This window comes from Pan troglodytes, chromosome 15 (assembly GCF_028858775.2).
Source record: "Pan troglodytes isolate AG18354 chromosome 15, NHGRI_mPanTro3-v2.0_pri, whole genome shotgun sequence".
Classification (NCBI taxonomy): domain Eukaryota; kingdom Metazoa; phylum Chordata; class Mammalia; order Primates; family Hominidae; genus Pan; species Pan troglodytes.
The window spans coordinates 87,154,479-87,176,118 of NC_072413.2; the positions used below are offsets into that span (position 1 = coordinate 87,154,479).

Genomic DNA, 21,640 nt, shown 5'->3' on the forward strand with positions numbered 1-21,640 from the left:
ACTGGCTGGACTGGGAGATGGTAGATCCTGTGGGTCCTGTCCCTTCCTCTCTGTTCCTCTTTATCCAGATACTTTAGAAGCCTTTGGAACTGTGACATTTCTAGGCCTCACATTCAGGGGAAGGAGGATGATTCCTTCAGCCTGCTGGCCACAGAGAACCTGGCCATGGATATGGCCTAGATAAAACAAGCCAAAGCATCTCATATTTATCCCTGAGACCCCAAGATGGGCAGTGAGCAAGGCCTCATGCCCCTAGAGGTCTCCTAGGTGGGAGGGAATATCTTGCTGTCAAATGCTCCTGAATACAATTCCAACTCCTGCTCTGTCCTGCATCTTGCTGTGGTTGGGGAAGAGGGTGCAATGCTCTCATTTATAGTATGCAGGCTAGGATCTGAGCAGTAAGTCTTGTTCATCCATCTGTCTATCCAAAAAATGCTAGCTGAGTGACTGCTGCAGCCAGATGCTAAGGCAGGTCCTGGGAATAAACAGATGTACAGGGCAAAAAGCTTGCCCTTTAGGAGAACATGACAGACACTGGGAAATCAATAGCCACAGAGAAACATAGCAAGTGCTAGAATGAAAGCATGTTAACCACAAGGTACCTTGGTAGCAGGGAGTGGAGAAGTTGAACACAGAGGGAAGACATGAAGACATTCCAGAAAGGCAGAGAGGGTGGTCCATGCGAAGCAACAGAAGGCACTAGGAATATCCTGGGAACTGCAACTTACCAAGCAGCTGAGGCTCAGAGTGGGCCTGGGAGGAGATGGGAGATCAGACTGGAGGGCTGGCTGGGAGCTTAGCCAGAGCACAGGGCACAGCATAGGACTTTAGGCAGGGGCACAGTGTCAGATGGGTGATTGGACGGTCACTCTGGTTGCAGTGGGTTGTGGGGGAATGGATAAAAGAGGGGCAGGACCAGCGTGCTAGCCTGGGGGTTCCTGGTGCCCTCAGTTTCCTTCCTTGGCCTTCCTCTGCTCAGCTAGGCTTAGCTCTGCATGTGTATGAGTCCATTCTCACACTGCTATAAAGAAATACCTAAGACTGGGTAATTTATAAAGAAAAGATGTTTAATTGGCTCATGGTTCCTCAGGCTGTACAGGGAGCATGAGGCTGGCATCTACTGGGCTTCTGGGGAGGCCTCAGGAAACTTACAGCCATGGTGGAAGGCAAAGGGGGAGCAGGCACTTCACATGGCTGGAGCAAGAGGAAGAGAGAGAGAGGGGAGGTGCCAAACACTTTTAAACAACCAGATCTCATGAGAACTCACTATTGTGATGCCATTACTTTTAATGGCAAAAACCACAATTACTTTTGCACCAACCTATACTTGGTGTGATGGTTAATTTCCTGTGAAACTTGACTGGGCTAAGAGATGCCCAGATAGCTGGTAAAACACTATTTCTGTGAGACCATAGCTGGATGAGATTAGCATTTGAATCAGTAAATTGAGTAAGGAAGATCCACACTCACCAATGTAGGCAGGCATCATCCAATCTGATGAGAGCATGAACAGAACAAAAAGGAAGGGCAAATTTTCCATCTCTGTTCTTGAGTTGGGACATCTGTCTTCTCCTGGTTCTCAGGCTTTCAGACTCAGACTGAATTACACCACTGGCTTTCCTGGGTCTCTGGCTTGCAGACAGCATATTATGGGACTTCTAGGCTTCCATAATCGTGTAGGCCAAGTATCATAATAAATCTCTGCTTGTGTATCTAGACCTCTATCTATCTATCTATCTATCTATCTATCTATCTATCTATCTATCTATCTATCTATCTCTCTATCTCTCTCTCTATCATCTATCTATCATCTATCTATCTGTCTATCATCTATCTATCTATTATTGGTTCTGTTTCTCTGGAGATCACTGATAATATACTTAGAGTGTCTCCATTTCCCTGGTGGGGCCTGACTTGTACAAATGGAGAAAGGGGAAGCAATTAATGCAAGTTTTCTAACTGCAAAAATCCAACAGTGCAATGATATAGGTTTGCACAGAGGTTACTATTGCAGTGAGGATGGAACTTGGAGATGCTTAAGAGGTGGAATTGATAGGGCTTGATGGCAAAATGTGGGGAGAAAGGGCTAATTTTTTTGAAATTTTTGTAGTTAAAGGGTTTTGTCATATTGCCCAGGCTGGAGCAAGTTTCTTGTGGAAAAGAGACAGAGATATACCGCTTGCTGGCTCTGAATGAAAGAAAAATTTGGTGAAATGGACGTATCATTGCCAACTATCTGTTTAGCTAACTGAGGATATGAAAAACAAACACACACCTTAAATTTAGAACATCTTAAGTATCCAAGTGGCAGGCACTGTACTGGGGTTCAGCATAAAATACCATCTGATGCCTGCCCCTAAGCAGATCACCTCCATCAGGGGAGCCAACAGGTGGATTTAAAATCCTAACAGCCTGTGATGACAGCCACCAATAGAGACAGGACTTTGGTGGTCTGGAACTTGGTGAGAGAACGATATGACTTGGGCCTTGAAGGACTGACAGAGACTTTTCAGGAGGAGAGAGGTAGGGAGTGCATAGAGCATTCCAGGAAGGGGAAAAAATGTGAAGAGGCCCCGAGCCACAAAAGGCTGAAGAGGTTGGTGACTGGAGTCATTGAGGATGCCCGCAGTTCAGGTGGGTCTGAGAAATGACAGAATCAGAGGTGATTTGGAAAGAGAAGTCTCATGGTCCTGCAGAGGAATGTGTGGTCAGTGGAGACCAGCAGCTGTGGTCATCATCTGGGCAAGAGGAAATGGGACTTGACCAGGATGGCGGCCAGAGGAGTGGAGGACAAAAGATGATCAAAGGTGAGTTTCAAGTACAACTGGCCAGACTGGGTGTTGGGTTCCATGGAGGAGCTGACAGAGCAGGAGGGACTCTGGATGATTTGAGGCTTCTTAGAAGGGTTGGTTTGGGATGGACAGGTTGACTTCTTCACAGCACGTTGTAAACATGAAAGACGAATGTTAAACACAGCGTGTTTATGTTATTATTAAGTTACAAGTCGTTAGATAGAGAAGAAAACTTCTGCCTTTGCAGCGTAAAAAAGTTAACTCAGGTGTAAAATATATATCCCTCCTTCGGAATTTTCTTAGTTGCCAATTGACATTTTTACTCCCAAGGGGATTAGTTACTGCCAGTAAAGGTGGAAAAATATAGAGTTGTTTCCCTCCTACTGGGTCTGATGGGTTAGATGAAATTTTTAGCCTAAGAGAAATAGTCTAGGCTGGGCATGGTGGCTCATGCCTGTAATCCCAGAAATCTGGGAGGCTGAAGTGGGAAGATCACTTGAGGCCAGAAGTTCAAGACCAGCTTAGGCAACACTGTAAAATCCCATTGCTCCAAAAAAAAAAAAAAAAAAAAAAAAAAAAAAAGCCAGATGTGGTGGCACACACCTGTATTTCCAGCTACTTGGGGGTCTGAGGTGGGAAAACTGTCTGTGTCTGGGAGGGCAAGGCTGTAGTGAGCTACAATCAGGCACTGAGCACTCCAGCCAGGTGACAGAGGAAGACCCTGTTTCAAAAACAAACACACACACAAACAAACAAACAAACAAACAAACAAAAAAGAAACGAAAGAAAAAGAAAGGAAAAAAACAAGAAATGGCCTAGCAGAAAGGATTAAGCATCAAAAAGGCATGCTTTTTGTATAATACAACAAGATCCCTGTGAATCAGCATGCATGAACACATTCCCTCTTAGCTCAGAGCAGAATTTGCTGCCATGGTCCACATTCAGGCAGAAGGCTGGAGGTGATGAACTCTTGCAGGTCTATGCAGCATGTTCAGTGAATAAGAGTTTTGCAGGAAAGTCTAGCCTGATAATCAACAGAAGGCTTCATGCATCTCTCTGCACACCCTTGTTTGGCCATGATGGTGGCGGGAGGGTTATTAAGATAAAGTAAGAGCATCCTCTACCATTCAGGTTCTCCAATCTTTTGCTCTTAGAGCAATTTTGAGAAAGGAGTGATAAAAGTAAGGTGGTGGGAAGAAAAAGCCGGAGCAGGGCAGGGATGGGAGACAAATGTTTGTTTATAAGCCAAGAACATCAAGCATCGTGCAGAAGAAACGTCCCAGATTCTTTTTATCACAGAGCTGGTGCCAGGCAGCAAGGATTAGTTCATTAAGAAATAATCCACCCATTGGAGGGATGGCTAAGTCTACAGATAGTGGACAGGCTCTTATCCAATGTCTCATCAGCTAACAGGTGAGAAGAGGGGAGACTGGCAGGAGAAGAAGACAAAGGCTGGATTCATCTTTGCAACCAACATGCTTATGTCTAGAAAAGACCAACAACTACTAAAAAGTTTGGGGAAGGATATACCAGCTGCCAGTGAGATGCCCATTAATCAACACAGCTGGATTTTTGGACATGATCATGCTTGAAGGTAAGAGCCAAATTTTTTATCTGTGTCCCAGCACCTAACAGGATTGTCACATAGCAGTTGCTGAAAAACAAGTGTGAATTGACTATGACAATGAAGGAGAGAATCTATTTAAAAAGTTTCCAGGCTGGGTGAGGTGGCTCACACCTGTAATCAAAGCACTTTGGGAGGTGGAGGTGGGTGGATCACAAGGTCAGGAGTTCGAGACCAGCCTGACCAACATGGTGAAACCCCGTCTCTACTAAAAATACAAAATTAGCTGGGCATGCTGGTGCACACCTGTAATCCCAGCTACTCAGGAGGCTGAGGCAGGAGAATCGCTTGAACCTGGGAGGCAGAGGTTGCAGTGAGCCGAGATCACACCACTGCATTCCAGCCTGGGTGACAGACTGAGACTCTATCTCAAAAATAAATAAATAAATAAATAAAACAACCCTTTCCAAACTATTTTTTTAACTTCTTTATTCTTACGTGTTTTTGGACAGTCTTTTTAGTCTACTGAAGTTCTGGGTGCTTAAATATATATGCCATGTTGGGTAAAGGGCCAACTATTTAAAAGTAAGTAGGTGCCAGAAGTTACCAAACTCTTGATAATATTTTTAAAGGAAGCTAACTATATAAATTCATTTGACTATACTTAAAGGCTAAGTACATGCTAGATAGGTCAGTCCCCTAAATAGGCATGTACATGAAGTGAAGAAATACTACTAGGCATTATACCAAAGCTTCCGGGTTGTAAACAGCAGACAATATCTGCACACTACAGATCCATGTATTAGTTTGTTCTCACACTGCTATAAAGAACTACCTGAGACTGGGTAATTTATGTAGAAAAGAGGTTTGACTCACAGTTCCTCAGGCTGTACAGGAAGCGTGGCTGGGAGGTCTCAGGAAACTTACAATCATGGCAGAAGGGCAAAGGGGAAGCAAGCACATCTTTACATGGCAGCAGGAGAGAGAGAGAGAGCAAAGGGGGAAGTGCCACACACTTTTAAACCATCAGATCTCATGAGAATGCACTTACTATCATGGGAACAGCAAGAAGGAAATCTGTCCCCATGATTCAATCACCTCCCACCAGGTCCCTCCTCCAACATTGGGAATTACAATTCGACATGAGATTTGGATGGAGACACACAGCCAAACCATATCAATCCATAGCCTCAATGTCACCCTCTGAGTGAGAATCTTGGATGGATTATTAAGAGAATAGTTTGCAAGCTCTTGGCAAGGAAGCCATCTTGGGCTAAGACAGAGTAAAGGAATGAATGAATTGTGGTTTCTTTTCATGTACGGGGTATGTTCCTCAAGACTTCATATAATAACTACATAAGTCAAGGCTAATTCCCCCATAGGAATAAAGTAGAATGCACATTATTTCAATGTTTATACAATTAGTGAAATTTTATTCCTTTTCATTGCTTTATTTCAAATTGGCAGACCTTACCTTAGCATAGAGTGCAACTTCATTTCCTTTCTTATAAAGGAAGACTACAGACTTATACATGGAGAATGAGGATGTACTTGACAAACTTTTGACTGGATGGAGACATGTACGTTGCATCTTCAGAAAGCCTGGTGCCTGCATAACTAGTTGAATGATGAATGACTGACAATGAAAGGTGCTGACTGAGAAGAAAGTTGACCTAAAAGGAGGGCTCTAGACCCATGCCACAGGGCTCCAGCTTTGTCCTTATACAAAAGACATTTTCAAATTTGTGATTAAATGATATCTGGAAGGAAAGCAAATGTTTTTGATGACAAAATCTGAATCCTCATACCCCCAGCCCACTGCCAATCTGAACTGGCTTAAGACAGTGGACCAAATCCAAGGAGATTTGACAGAGATAATGTAGTCCCTCGCCGTGACTCAAAATGGGTATCTGGAGAAGAACATCAATAGACAGGACTTACTTGTTTTAGCTAATAGCAACTTCAATGTGAATCAGTGGTTTGGTTATATTAATAGAAATAGAGGATCTAGAATGAGGTGGGGAGAGTTTCTCATCATTGAACTGTACCTGGAATTCTGTCGTCAGTTCTCAGTTCTGATCACAAATGGGAACATGTTCAGAAGAAAGCAAATAGGAGGCAGAAGTTGGAATGTTTGTTCTGAAAAAGACTTAGAAATTATTGTTGTTTTCAACAATATTATTGTTGCCATGTGCAAGATGATTTAAGTTTACATGTTTGTGGCCTTTTAGGATAGTCTAAGCACCTTCAGGTAAAAGTCTTAGGGAGCAGGATTTTATCTTAATATAGGAACAATTAGAAGTGTCTGAATACGGTAAAACCTCTGGAGGCAGGTGATGTTTGGGCATCTTGACACCATTTAATGGTGAATTGGGGACATTGTAGCAAGGAGTCTATAAATATGAATTCTCTCTTTTAAACTCTTAGAGAGTCACTTACAGATGATTCCACCAAGATAAATAATAAACAGTCAGCAAACGTATCAAAAGTAATGTAACTTTGCTAGAAATTAAATTAAAATTAAAGTGGCAACAAAGTACTATTTTTGTCTGTTAGCAAAAATTAAAGAGTAAAATCATATCCAATACTGGTGAGAGTGTCATGAAACTGGGGTTTGCATTCATTGCTGTTGGCATTGGTGCCTCTTAGAAAGTCTGTGTATAAATAGCTACCTCATTGATAACACTTTTGTTTCAATAGTCCAATAGGCAATCTAACTGAAAGACAAGTGGAAAGAATGTAAATTGCCACATACCTGAAGATGTTCATTGCAGTATTACTTATAATGGAGAAATTGAAAGCAATATAAACATTGAAGAGTAAGGTAACAGTTGAAGATGGCAGGTCACCCATTCAACAGGATGTTATGTATTACTTCAAAAGATAATCATTTTTCACTATAGCTATATGGAAAATGCATAGGATATGGTAAGTGTGTATGTGTGGTGAATTGCCAGCTATGAAATCCTACAGATCTGATGATTATAATTACATACCAAATAAATGGATACAATAGAAAAGACAGAAAATTTCTTCTCTTTAAGTCCAGCTCCACGACTAGCTAGGCGTGTTATCCTGGGCAAAAATTTTCCTGTGTCTCAGCTGCCTGGTCCATAAAATGGGGAGTTTGGACCAATGGTCTCTAATATTCCTTCCTGTTTTATAATGTGAATAGACTGGACTCATTTAATGAAGAAACCGTATCCTGGGGGGAGCTAGAAATCAGCCACTATCTTGGTTTCAGACTTTCCCCACCAGACATAATATGTACTTCGTCCATATTATATCTTTTTAGAAGTCAGTTTGAAATGTGTACCAGGTGAGAAAAAGTAGAATTCCTGACTCTCTGAAGTAAGCTGCTGTATTTGAAGGAGATTTAGCCACATATACTCCAAATTACTTTATTATGGAGTAACATAAAACGATTCTCATAAAACAGTTACTGAGTCCAAAAATGCCCAAGAATGATTTCAAATTACGGTATGACTGCTATGAGCATTATTTAGACACACTGCTCTAGAAAGGTCTGTTCACACAAAACAAAGGGGCAATTTTTTAAAAGACTTGAGTACAAGGGAATAAACATATTATTAAATATTATTAAATGTTTATTCCCTTGTACTTGAGTCTTTTAAAAAATTGTCCACACCCAGCCCACAAACCCTGGTTTTGTATTCCTATCAATGAAAAAAAAAGGTCAAAATACACTTCTGCTGGCATATGTAGGGCCATTTAATTTGGTGATCTGGAAGTAGGGTAACCAGAACATGAGCTTTTAGCTCATAAAAACCTCCTAGTCATATCAGACTCCCGAAAATGCCCTCATCTGTTCATAACTTTCTAGAAGGATGGTGACTTCTTAGTTCATACTTTCATCAGGCAGTGCAGTCAAAAGGTAAGGAGAAAACTGTTTAGGGTCTGCAGTGCCCCTCACTGGCACCCATCCAGACTCAGCTTCAAGCCCAGAAGAGCCTTCATGGTCCCTGACACCATGGGGAGAAGTTCCCTGCTCTAAGAACCCATAGGACTTTGAAGACAGTGTTACCTGATCAGAGTTCTGCAGGTGTGATCATTTAGACAGGGCTCCCTCAGGCATGCTGATCATCCACGTGGGGTCTCTCCTCCAGTCTCGAGAGTCACTTATTGAAAACGGTTGATGTAGGTGCTGTTTTAAGGTGGCGCCACCTTATATTTGGCCTCAAGCACTACCCAGTTTAGATGATTACTTGATTCATCAGATTCAGCTCCCAATGACTTTAGCTCTTCCTCCCAATCAAGTCTCCTCAAATATTGATTTGTACCCTGGAGGACACTTCACAGCTTTGAAAGTGATTCCAACAGTGGGATCAGATATGGCAGCAATAAGGGCCAAACCCACAGGATCCAGAGGTGACCACCTTGAGATGGGTAACGGGGAGGAATTTATCCCCGTAGGCTTACCAGGACAGATGGGCCTATGACCTCAGAATGATACCATAACTGCAGGAGGACAGGAGACACAGCCCAAGCATCTTGGAGAACAAAGACACCAGTGGATGTGGGGGCCCAGCAGAAGGGTAGTGTCCAAGGCCAACTCTACACTACGGTTACTGTTGGTGGCAAGACCTGCAGACAGGGCATGCCGAAAACAAAACCATCACAAAAGGAACCAGAGAGATGCACGAGAACATCCTCTTTCTACTCCTCCAGCACGGTGACTGGTGCCCTGTGATCCCTTCCTTGTTCCCACTCCCCTCTCTCCCATCAGCTCCTTGTTGGCTCCTGGGGGATGTGTGTGCGAGGGTCTGGGGTGGGCACTTGAGTGATGACGTAATAAACCCTGGCAGATGAAGGTCTTAGGGCTAGGAATATCATCACAAGAAACCCTCAGGATCTGGGATAGGCTGGCAGGCTCCAGTACTAAAGTACAATTGCAGCTTATTGTTTGACAACTTCCAAATGAAAGGGAAGCTCTGTCTAAACCACAAGTCTTAAGGCTCATGATGGGAGGCTGGCCAGCCACCAGCTGTCTACACCAAAGCTGGAATTCTCTTGAGATCCCGGGTAAGCCCAGCTTCCGAATGTGCATTTGTGTTTGCAGAGCAGTGTGTGATGTCCACCCAAGCCTACGCATGTGTGAGGACGGGCACAATAAATGCAGCTGAGAACCCTGAAACCAGACTGCAAAAACTGCACACACACCTGACTGCAGGTAAGGAACAGAAATGATGTTGTGGACCAGCATCTGCACAGGGAGACGCAGCACACATAACACTACGTGGTGTTTTTCTTCAATTGATGCAACTCAGTAATTTTTATTGCAACTGGAAGACAATACATCACAGAAACTTTATGGTAGGTCTGGGGAAAAGTGTTATTTACAATAAATGATGAAATAGTTTGTCTTTGGCAATATGATTACATACGAAGAATGCAAAATGCAGGTATGGATGCCTTCCAAGCAACACCAAGTCCCTAGAGTTCGGCTGATCGCGCCTGCCTCCACATTGTTTCTTTAGGTTCACATGAACATAACAGAACATCACGTTCTTTCTCCTTTATGGTTCTCCCTTTCTATTCATGATATTGGCAGTTTCATACAGAAAATACAGAAAAAAAATTGGCTTTTGAAAAATTATTACTCTCGTAAATTAATTTGGCCGTGTAGGTCTATTGGCCAGCCAAGGTCAGACGACCCTAAGCATCAATAGTAAACCTCTTGGTCTTCTGATTGCTTTATCACTTTTTTTTTTTTCTGTAAAACAAAACAAAACTCAGAAATGTTACAGAATCAGAGTATTAAAAAATGTACAAGTGTATATGCTTCCCAGACACACATGGATACATTTTTCCTCCACATTTTCACCATGGCAGTATTAAGTAGTGAGTGTGAATGACACAGCATGAAACTGGTTACTGAATCAGCTATGAGCTCAGATGGCCTCAACATACATACTCAAGAAATGTTGCATGTTTAAATAACTGAGAGTGTGCTAAATCTCATCTAAAAAAAAGGAGGAGAGGGGCTGGGGAACTCAGGCCACAGTCATGAAAGGATGAATACAATTTCTAGGTTTAATAGGTTCACCATATCGAAGTCTTTGAGAATCCAATATGGAATATCAATTATTTTGCAAAAGGTAGAGAAAGCAGTTCTCAACTTTTGCAAATGAAATACAGTGGAAAAACACTGTTGTATATATTCCAAATAAATAGTCTCGATTTCAATGCTAACAAAACAACAGGAAGGGTACTCGTGAGCATCTCACGGTTAAGTCAGAAATGATCGTTCACACAGGTCTGATTTCAGAAGTACAACAGCAAGGTGCAGCACCATAGACACATCGGTTTCGGCTGTTAAAAGATGGATCGTTTTAAAAACTGTGTTTTCCTTCCTTAATTTTTGGTCAGTGAAGCTAGCACTTGTTTGCTGAACTGTGGAAGAACTGCAAGGTCACACACATTATTCATGATAAAGCAACCGAGCTGACGAGTCTGTGCTTAATTCAAGAATAACCAGTAGGAGAGAGAGAAAACACAAGGAGTTAACCACCATCGCCGGTGCTCTCTCAAAGGAAGAGGGGTTAACAGATGAATTCACAAAGGTAGGCAGATCTATACAGAACACTGAATGCCATGTGTAAATCCTCATGAAACTCCAGAAACAGGAACACCACACAATGTATATACTTTGATTTACACATTCCGTTACAAAGGAAAAAAAGACACCATTACAACTTTGTAACTGTGTTAACTGCAATATAAACCAAGTCCAGAGTTTGGCAGGTAACTAAAAGAGGGTTATCACTTAGGTTATATAGCAAAAGTGTTGATGTATATTATATATAGTAGTATAAATAATAAAAAAGTATTATTTAAATTAGATCACAGTGCTGCATTATGTGCATAACAGTGTTTGATATAGTATTGGTGGGCTGGGACCTACGACACTAAGGACTTAACTGTCAACACTGGGAAGTCACAATCAAGAGGAAACACAGAGTTCCAATGTTTTCTTTTGGTGGCAAAAAAAAATCCTGAAGATGAAAGAAAAATACTTCTCTACAGAAACATAAAAATCAATTGCAACATCTGGGCAGCTGTGATCCACCAGAAAGAAACGAGTCCCAACCTGGATTAAAGGGAAAGAGAAATCACATGGAATTTAATCCAATCTCATCTAGAAAAGCTTCCCATTTAGGTCACTTGTACGTAACTCCAATTCCTTCTCCAAGAGCCCTTCCAGGAGAGGCACAAGGCGCCCCCCACAGAGTGGAATGAGTGGAACTTGCGTCAGTAGCCCTTGGCCTGGGCAGTCCTGGCGTGGTGCAGAACTCTGAGCTGGGCACAGAAGGCCTCCACCTGGTTCTCACTCTACAGAGCCCACTGCCTGATGCTGTCCCTCAGGCAGGAGCCTCCTTCAACACAACGGCCCCTCCCAGAAGGCTCTGTGGTAGTAACTGCTGTGGCCAGCAAGCACTAGACACATTGAATGCCTCTGCAAAACAAAAGAAAACTCTGTTCTTGGGAAAGGCCTCTGGCACATTCCTTCTTAAAAACTCCCAAGATTGAGACCTGCCACAATCGTTTTGGCCATGGTTTTCTCCAACCACCAGTGAAATATGGGTTTGGTTTATTTTAGTTTCAGATAGATGGCTTCACCAAAGAACTCTTGAAAGAATACTGATTAGAGAGGGGCAGGGAAGTAGGAGCTTATGGTATATTATAAGGCTGGGAAAAATCTATGATGCAAACCCTTTCCACATAGTACTAGATAAAGACAAAAGACAATTATAATAGGATAAAAATAACTGTTTATGTGTATATCATTTAAGAAAAAAAAGAGTGACTGTCTCTTTCTCTTAAATGTATCCGAGGGCCAATAGCAAGTAATCGTAGACGTCGTGGTGTTGATGTGTTCACGGTTGGTTTCCAAAGCATCTTTAAATATTGCTATAGTTCCCCGTTTCCCCCTCCCCCCTGCCCCGTGTGAGTATGTGAGATACTGGAATGACACATGAACCGCCACTTCTCCCAGCAGGAGAAATGAAAGCAAAAACGCCACACCTCTTAATGGTGTTCAGGCGATCTGTCAGACTAATGGATACATATGCTAGTTTGGAAGCTAAAAGAACACCTGACGTTTGGGAAGGAATTCCAAGACTAAAGTGAATGACACTTAAGCAAAATATTCTTTCACAAATAGGCTTGTGCTTAAATTCTCTACTGCTCTTGGAGGAGGGGATAAGAGAGGGTGCCTCCTGCCCCTTGGCTTGTTAAGGACACGGACAACCTCATTCTCCAATGAATTCACTACAAACAGCCACATACACATTGATACTTTTTGTTTTTGTTCTCAACAATCAAAATACAAAGTTAAACACAATTGAGCCATTGTTTTGGTTATGCATAATGTGTATGCCTCCAAAAACAGAAGAAAAATAGGAAGAAGTACCCTCACTAAAGGTTCCCCGACAAGTCTTCCGGCAGATCCAACGAAGGGAGACTCAGGAAAATCACACTTAGAAAGCTGCCCGATGAGGTATTTATGCAAAAAGAGTGGTTCTGGAGTTAAGAACACACTTTTATATTTCTCTATTTCTCAAAGAGATCAGAAAAGTAAATCACACACATTGCATTTTATTATTTTCTAAAAGAGGCCTCTGCCCCTTTAGAAAAATGAAATGAGGGGAGACAGCCCACGGTGGGGGTTTTAATTGGAAGAAGTCCTCGGCCAGAAACAGTCCTGAAGGTTGAACCTCTGCCTTTCAGGAGAGAGGTCTGAATTTTATCATCTGTGGGGGGGGGGGGGGGGGGAGGTGAAGGTAGGGGACTGAGTTGGAGGTCTTTAGGCTTGGTCAGGTGACAACACAAATCAAGGTGTCGCTCAGGTTCCATAGCTGTGGATGGCTTTTAGGGTGTCAGATGTCTGGGGAGACGGAGGGAACAGAGCACTGCGAAGATACTTTATTCCCACCTACACCGTGAATAAATATGCTGGAAGTATTCAGCTCCAGGTCATGAATTCGACCTGCTGTAGAGGTGTAGGTTTTTTCAGGTTCTCTCATCAGCAACCCACCGGAAGGTAAGTGTGGGGAATGCACCAGTTAGTTCCCACTGTCCGGGCTGATGGAGCTCTGACATTACCTGGTCCTGGCAGATGGGCTTGGCTTTGGCCCACAGCAGTCCCTTTTTTAAAAGTTAAGGTCATCTGTGTTCCCTCCCGCTCCTCACCCATCATATCCTGAGCCACAGTACTGGGTGTTTGTGTTTTAAAGTTTCCCTACACTTGGATGGAAGATCATATTCTTTTAGAGATTTCTCTTTGGACCCCCGCCCCCGCCATTAAAGAAAATTTCTTAGGCTAAGGTAACAACAGGAGTTTCTGGGCTGCATGACGTTGTCTGGTTTCTAAATTCAGCTCTCGCAATCTAGGTGGTCTTAATTCCAGGTTGGTCAGTGTGCTGAAGGTAGCGATGGCCGGCCCCTGCTTCCTATTGCGACATGGCATTGTGGCGATAGGATGTCTGGGGCTGGCCTTTCCTACCTCGGCATCGCTTCCTCCTTCACATGAACCCCATCTCGTCCCCTCACCCAATAAGGCCCATTAGCACGTTTCCCCTTCTTCTGGCTAATTTGCATAATTATTCACTGCCTTTTTCCTAGAACCAAATCATGGTAATGATTTTCTCAAGTAAGCGTCCCATAATTCTCTTGATTCTATCATACACACTCACTACTAAGTTTGCCCTCAAATTATTGCGTCATGTTAAACATGTACAGACAGAGAGAAAGGACACACTTTTCAACAGAGAATCAGAGGGGGTCGGGGCTGAAGTGCACACAAGGCAGTACAGAGTTCAACCATCCAAGCCCTACCAGAGCATGAAGATATTTTTATATTGCAGGGTAAGTTCCCCAGCAGTCAGAATTTGTCCCTGAAGAAGGTTAAACCTTAAACACCTGCTTCAAAAAACCAAAACAAAATAACCCGAAAAAAAAAACAAAAACAAAAACAAAAAGGAAAAAAAGAAAGCAAAGAAAAAGAAAGAAAAAAGAAGAAAACCAAAAGAAACTCTAAGCCTAAGGGCTTAAAAATTACAGGCATAGCCTTTTCTCTATTTTCTATATTTATATGAAAATAATTCATGCTTCATGCTAAATACATTATTTACCTTACAAGAACTTTGTTACTTTTGAATAAAAAAAAGTTTGTTTTTGTGATTTTTTTCTCTTTTTCTTTTTTTTCTTCAAAGGAATCCATGCATTGTGGATCAGAAATTTCTGCTGGCTATACTGGCTGAATGTGGAAATCACTGATTTTTGCAAAGATAAATCCTGATATTAATTGCAAACTCCATTTTGAGGGCAGTATAGGAGTTATTTTATTTTTTGCCATGTTTTACTTTTTTTTTTTGTCCATCAGTGTACCTTTAATCTTAAAAATACACCACAATACTAATGGCAGGTTCCATAGCTTTCTAGTTTTTTTGTTTTTCACTTGGATCAAATAGTTTTGATAGACAGAAAAAGAACTGTACCATTATTTCCTTTCCTTAACAGCTATTGTAATTTCCTGGACTTGGTTGCTTTTCACTTGGGCACTTAAGAAGACACAGCTTGTTTTCCGCATCAGTTTTCTCTCTCTCTCCTTCATGTGTGTGTGTGTGTGTGTGTGTGTGTGTGTGTGTGTGCGCGCGCGCACGCGCGCACAGGGCCAATCTTCAGGCTTATGGCTTTTGGAACATTTTCTTAATTTAATAGAGAACAGAATTCAATGATTAGCAACATCACTAAAAATTTACCCCATTTCTTCTCCATGAGTCACTGACACCCGATGTGCATGAACAGTCCAACGTCCACCTCGTAAGACGTCATCGGGCTTCAGGGCTCAGAAGCATGGAGGACTGGTGGCCGGCCCTCTGTGCTCGCCGTGTGACAATTCCAGTGGCTTTCCTGGCACCATCAGATGCCTGGTGCCACAAGCTTGGGTCTGCTCCTAGGGGGACGAGGGGTTCCTCCTTCTCCTCAATTGCTTTATGTGCCTTCACTCAGTGAACCCAATGGGATGGACAACCTGACTTTTTAAACCTAAGGGTTGGGCCTGAACGATGATTACTTTGCCCACGTGCCTTCTAGGTGCCGAATGTGTGTTCCTGTGGTATTGACGTTGACATCCCTGCGGATTCAGCCACAGGTTTCTGACAAGCTGGAGGAAGCAATGGTAATTTTGGCTTTTTCGGTTATGTCTTCAGATAATGAAAAGCTTTTGTAAAACAGCTGAGTGTCAATATGAGTTCTATGGCTTCAATCTCCTTTAAAAATAAAATTCTTAAGGGTCCAAAACAAAGAAGAGGGGGCAAATTAAAACAAAATAAAAGGAAAAGAAAAGAAAGAAAACCAAACCAAAAACAAGAAAAAAGAAAAAAAATTGCTGATATTGCCACAAATCATTAGAAATCTCCTGACATGCTGAAACCAAATGGCCGTAAGTTCAAAACAAATCAGTGACTTGTTTTTAATTTTTTGTGGTTTCCTTTTGCTCTTTCTGCCCCTTTGCCGTCCGATTGGTGATGTTATTCAAACAGGACCGGATCCCTGCTAAGTGCAGGAGGGACCCCGCCGCTTCTTTCATCTCCTCATCATCGCTCTCGGGGGGCTTTTCGGTGCGTCTCTTTTTGAGGGGCAGTGTGTCGCTGGGGACCTTCCTGGCCTTGGCGAAGTGCTGGCGCTTCTTGTGCTGGGATGCGTACCCGCTGTCCCCCAGAGAATCCTTGGGCTCCTTCTGGCTGTGCTTCCTGTCATCCTCTTCCGTGTCGCTGGGGCTCTCGTGGCTCCGGAAGCTCCCCTCGCTGCCCTCGCTGCCCTCCTGGCTCCCCTTGGTGGCAAACTCATAGTGGTCGTCGGCCGAGGAGGAGGAGGAGGAGATGGAGTCGCTGGTGGGCGAGGTGCTCCGGGCGTTGGAGGACTTGGCACTGCTGTAGTTGTGATCCTCCTTGGGGTCTCCGCTGACCACTGGGGAGCCACAGGACGGCTCGCTCTCAGTCCGCATCCGGCAGCTGGTGATGCCATTCCTGCAGAGCGAGGACAGTGGGGAGGGACGGGAGACAAAGAGGGGACACAGTTAGACGTCCTCAGATGGGGGCACCCGGCAGCCCGCCTGCATTCAACCATCAGTCCCTTTGTGTTCAATGGAGCCACTCGCAAACTGTGGGGGCAACAGGTGGATCTGCTTTGAAGGCAGGGTCCTAAATCCTGACACCTCAGTCTCCCCTGCTTATCTCCTATAATGGCAGTTTCACTCCATTTGTGTGGCTGAGACGTCAAAACAACAATCTTCTGAAGCGACAGCGGTGGAGGCTCCATCTCTTACATTAAACCATAAAAATCAAGCTGTGCTTGGTTCGTGTCCCCGCCAACACCACGGAGTCAGACACCGCCAGACGATGTTGGCTGGGTACTTCAGAGAAAAAAGCCTGCTCTCGTCTGAAGCGGCTACATTAGGAGGCTTTTGTCAGAAGACTAAACCAGTGTTCAGCAAAGATACCTGCCATGTGGTGACAGCTACTCACTCATGCATTCCCTCCTTCCTTCATGCAATCTACAAATACTCACTGAGCGCCTAATAGAAATGCATGACCTTAGGGAGGGTTCTGGGGGAGGGACACGGGGTTGGATCGGATATAGACACTGCCACAGCGATGTTGCAGCCTAACAGAGAGGCAAGCCAGGGTCGCATCACAGACCAGAGGGCAATAAACTACGACTTCCCGAACTCAACACCTGCCAGGCGCTCTGCTAAGTCTGTGCAGAGGGCCATGTTTAACTCCGTAAGGTGGATATTAGCATCCTTATTTTACAGTGGCTCGAAGTGAAGCCTGGAGAAGTTCAGTGATGTACTTAAAGTCACACAACTAATCACTTGCAGAGCAGGGACTGGAATCAAAGTCTGACTCTCAGACTTGAGGTCTTAGCTACATCACCAGACCGACCCTCCTTTGTGGTTTCCCTATAACAAGGTCCCTGCTACCCATGCCTATAAGGCCTCTGTAGCACTCATCACACCTCTGATTATTTCTTTGTGTCTTTACATCTGAGTGATGTACTTAACATTCCTTGTGCTTCCTTATCGCGAAAGTGGGAATAGTAACTACACCTGCTCCCCGTGGGTGTGGGGCTGAGGACATGAATTAATGCCTGCAGGTGCCTGGACCACGGCTTGGCCTGACAGCAATGGCTGTGAAGCTTATTCCTGGTTAGGACCCATGCTCCTTATGTCTGGGAGGCAGCTGCCTGTCTGTTAGTGCCTGGCGCCCAGCCTTCAGAAGGATGAATACTTGCAGGAGAGGAGGGTCACTTGTAGCTGAAGGGGACGAAGGGTGGACACCAGGGAATGTTTGGTGGAAGACAAGGCATCCGACCTTGGACACAAGGGCTGAAGAATCTGGCAGGGATGGGAACTGTTCTATTGCACCATGCTGGCCCGGTTTCCTGTAAGCTCATCTACCTCGTGATCCATTTCTAAGAGTTCTGGGGAACATGACCATACTTTTCCTGTCTAGATGACCCCAACTGTAAGTAGTCTTACATTCCCTCCATAGAGGGCACTCCCCACCATCATTATGAACTGTGTGGTCATGTGTCCCATTAGAGAGCTAGCTCCACGGGACAGGGTGTGGTTACTGCTAGGCCCCCAGTGGATATCGCTGTGTCAGCACGGTGGACACAACAGATAAACTGAGGAAGTGCAGCACAGGTGGAATCACGTGGCAGAGAGTATGAAGCTTGGGAAATGACTGTGGGTCTCCACCACCATGACTCACTGGGCACACGCTGAGGATACGGCACTGGTAGAAGGGCTGTGGGGTCAGGACCACCAGTGAGATAACAGTAGTGACAATCTCTACCCTGGCTTTTCTCCTGTCACCCTCATGGGCCTTGAGGCTCAGGGAGACTTCAGTTGCATCCCACATAGAAAGTGAAAGGGGAAGGGAAAGAGTCCCTAATGAAAAGGGTGCAGTAGGGAGTGAGGCTAAGGAGCTGCTCTCCTGGGGCCCCAGGGCCGGTGGTATTTTGCTAAATTTAGGCTGGGGGAGAGACTCCGTACTGTCGTGTCCACCAGCAAAATGTATGAGGGTCATTATCAAAACTCAGCCTTGGCTAGATGTCCAAGAGCCTCCTGATGAACCCCAACACTTACAATGTGTGCATTTGTACACGGAAGTCCCAGTGAGACCCAGAAGGGTCCCAGCTTGTGTCCTGTGCTCCGTGATCCCAGATACACACCACCTCCCCCAAATCCTTACAGACAGAGCCTGGCTTGCAAGCCACACACACCTGTGCTCATATCCCAGTGTTGCTTACTGGTGACTTTGAGCAGGCTGTTTTACTTCTTGAAGACTCAGCTTCCTCATCTACCTTGTGGGGCTGCGTGAGGATTAAATGAACTGTCCTGAGCACAGAGCAAGGCTGTTTGTGGTGCCTGATCATGTTTTTTTACTTGTGGTCCGATTCCTGCGACTTCCTGCTGCTGTGACTTGTTCACTCTGAGCAGTCTTGTTTTCTCTTTCTATTCTGGATCGGGAGGCGTATGGGAACCCAGCACCAAGTCAGAGGAAACAGGCCCTTCAAGAGGAGTTCCTCCAGGGCTTGCCTGTGAACACAGCCCCTGAGCTTTGGGGTTTGGCCTCCTCCGTATCTGTTTTCTGCAGACTTCCTATTTCTTGGCTGTGTCTTGGGTGCATAAAGATGGCTGGGATAAGATTACTTTGAGGTGTCACCAAATGTGAAACTTGGTAAATGTAATTAATCATACAGCTAGCTATTAATAGTTATTAGAGTGAACGAAAATGAAAGTCTCGTTGGATGGTCCTCTTAATTTTTGCCATTTGAGGGAACTACTGTAAAATACAAAAATAATTCACCCACTGAACTAACATCAAACAGTTTCATAGTAAATCTAAGTATACTTGAAAGAGTAAAGTGGGCTATATTTAGCTTTTAATAAATGGATTCAGTTCCGAATGCTTCTTTTAAAAAATAACTTGGGGCTTACAACTCACGTCACTACCACAGTTAAGCAGAACATGATCCCTCTCTGAACACAGATGGGGAGAATCACGAGTGGGAGAGTGAGGAATAAAGCAAGTGCTCCACAGTGCTGATTCCTGGTGAATCGAGGTGAAGGGTCTGTGCTATTCATTGTGCTTTTCTTTCCCTTTTTTCCTAAGTTTGAACATTTTTTAAATCAAAGTTTTAGGGAGGGGGAGAAATACTCTAGAACCAAAGCAATGATGTTAAATGTGAGCTCCACACTATCATAAGAGGAATGGTTTCGAGCCTGAGAATGTCTCTCTCTTTCTTAAACAGGGAGATTAGCAGCATTAAAGAGGGGGATCCAAATGGAAACTTTCTTCTTAAAGAGATCCCATGGATTAAAGGGAGAATAGAAAAGAGAATGATTCCACAGCCCCTGATTTGATGCTGTGTGGGGCAGAGTTTCTGGTACCACCTAGAATCAGACTGCATGCCAACAGAGTCCATGACCCAAGTCCCTATTGGAACACTGGCCTACTTAACCATTTCACAGAAAAACAGAAACTCAGAGAGCCCCATGGTTGTTGAGTGGGGTGGCCCAGACAGTCTCAAAGATGGTTCAAGCAGGAATTCCAAATATCTCCCTGTCACTCCTGAAGAAGGAAGTTTACTGTGATGAAGACAGAAAACCAATACATCCACTGATAATATTTCTGGATGAAAACAGGTACACAGACATAACTTCAGGGAGTGAGAATTAAAATATAAATGTCTCTCTTTCTCATTTGATGAAATTAACCTTCCCTGAGATTTTAGCTTGGGATTATGTAATCCATAAATTACACACAAAACTCAGCAGGAAGTGAAAAGCTCCTTCAATTATTAATAACTTGGTGCAATGTTATTCACGATGGTGCAAGCCAGCTGCACTGACTTGGTGTCAAACGTTTCCCGCCACAGGGATTGCCATTACAGGACAACAAATGCTTAAAAGAAACCAGCCATTCTGAACATGTTGGAAGGTGAATTTCTAACCACTTTCTTAAAAATCATTCATTAAAATGAACATGTGATACATCCGAAATGCCTGCAATTTTTCAGTTTTAGCTGAATTTATGTGCAACGATATTGCAATTAGCATAAATCAGAGCCACCAGATTTTACTGGGCCTTTAAAAGTTTAAAGCACGTGGCTCAACAAAACCACGTGCTATTCATCTCAAATAAAACCTGGTACTCATTCTCTTGTCAAATATTTGGAAAATATCAAACATAAAAAGAGAAATCACATTAGTTCAAACCCAGAATGAGCAGGCTTTCAACTAACAAGTCAAGGTGTAGGTTTAAGACATGGCCATTTGCCATTTTTTGTTTGTTTGTTCATTTGTTTAACCAATTAATTAGGGGTTCCACTACAGTATAATGAGCATGTGTCGTCTCTGCCTCTTACCTGGTGCACTAGGAGTCTCTTTGGAACTAATGGCTCTAACTCTAAAGGATATCATGTAGGGTAGTTGTCCTCCCCAGGGATTTACTTGAGGACTCTGATCTTTTGCCAAATGTGAAAAGTAGATGGGATTAATGGGATTGTAGAAGCAGGGGACTGGAGCAAGTTCAAAGCTTCTTTTGAAAATCAACTGCAAGTAGACATGGAAGAGAAGAGATGACCAAAGACTTCCACCTCCAGCCAAGTGGTAGAAAGACATTTGGAAGGTTCTCTTCTGACTATAATATAAAAGATCCTAGATCAAGTACAGTAACTTGTTTTAAAGGCATTGCTGAGTTCACTAGAAAATAAGGGATATTCAGAGACCCATAGAGACATATACACAAAGAAAACATTTTAAAATAACCTGCAATGTGAGCAATCAGGCAACGAAGAAAGCCAAAGTTTTTCTATAGCAAACGGCTGCCCTCGCAGTAGAACAAGAACCCAAACTCACTCAGTGGGAGGCAGGAAGGGAGCAGCAGGAAGGTTGATGCTGGCTGCTTCCTGCTTACTGTGCACCCTCTAAGGGCGTTCAAGTGGCTCCAGGTATACTGGTCCCCCAGGCTCCCCACCGAAGTTTTAAAAGCAAATCCTCTCTGAAAGAACATACTTTAAACCCAAGCCACAAGGAATTTCCACAGACAAGATTTCAAGAACATGGGTTCATAATAAAAAAACAAAAAATAAAAACATTAAACACAATGGGAATAAGCCACCATAAGCAAAGAGACAAGAGAACAGAGAAATGATAGAATCTGAACAGCAAAGACTATAAATGTTG

At 43.6% G+C, this 21,640-nt stretch overlaps 1 protein-coding gene across 14 annotated transcripts in view; it reads right to left on the reverse strand.

The window, feature by feature from the left end:
- Window positions 1–9,617: 9,617 nt before the first annotated feature.
- The window catches only part of FOXN3 (forkhead box N3), a 461,111-nt gene continuing 449,088 nt past the window's right edge, over window positions 9,618–21,640 (reverse strand). For all 14 annotated transcript variants that reach the window (XM_016926572.4, XM_054666225.2, XM_016926571.4 and 11 more), the window contains one exon: window positions 9,618–16,409. In XM_016926572.4, coding sequence (XP_016782061.1) covers window positions 15,854–16,409 — 556 coding nt within the window. In that variant the 3' untranslated portion in view covers window positions 9,618–15,853. The remainder of the gene's footprint in view (window positions 16,410–21,640) is intronic.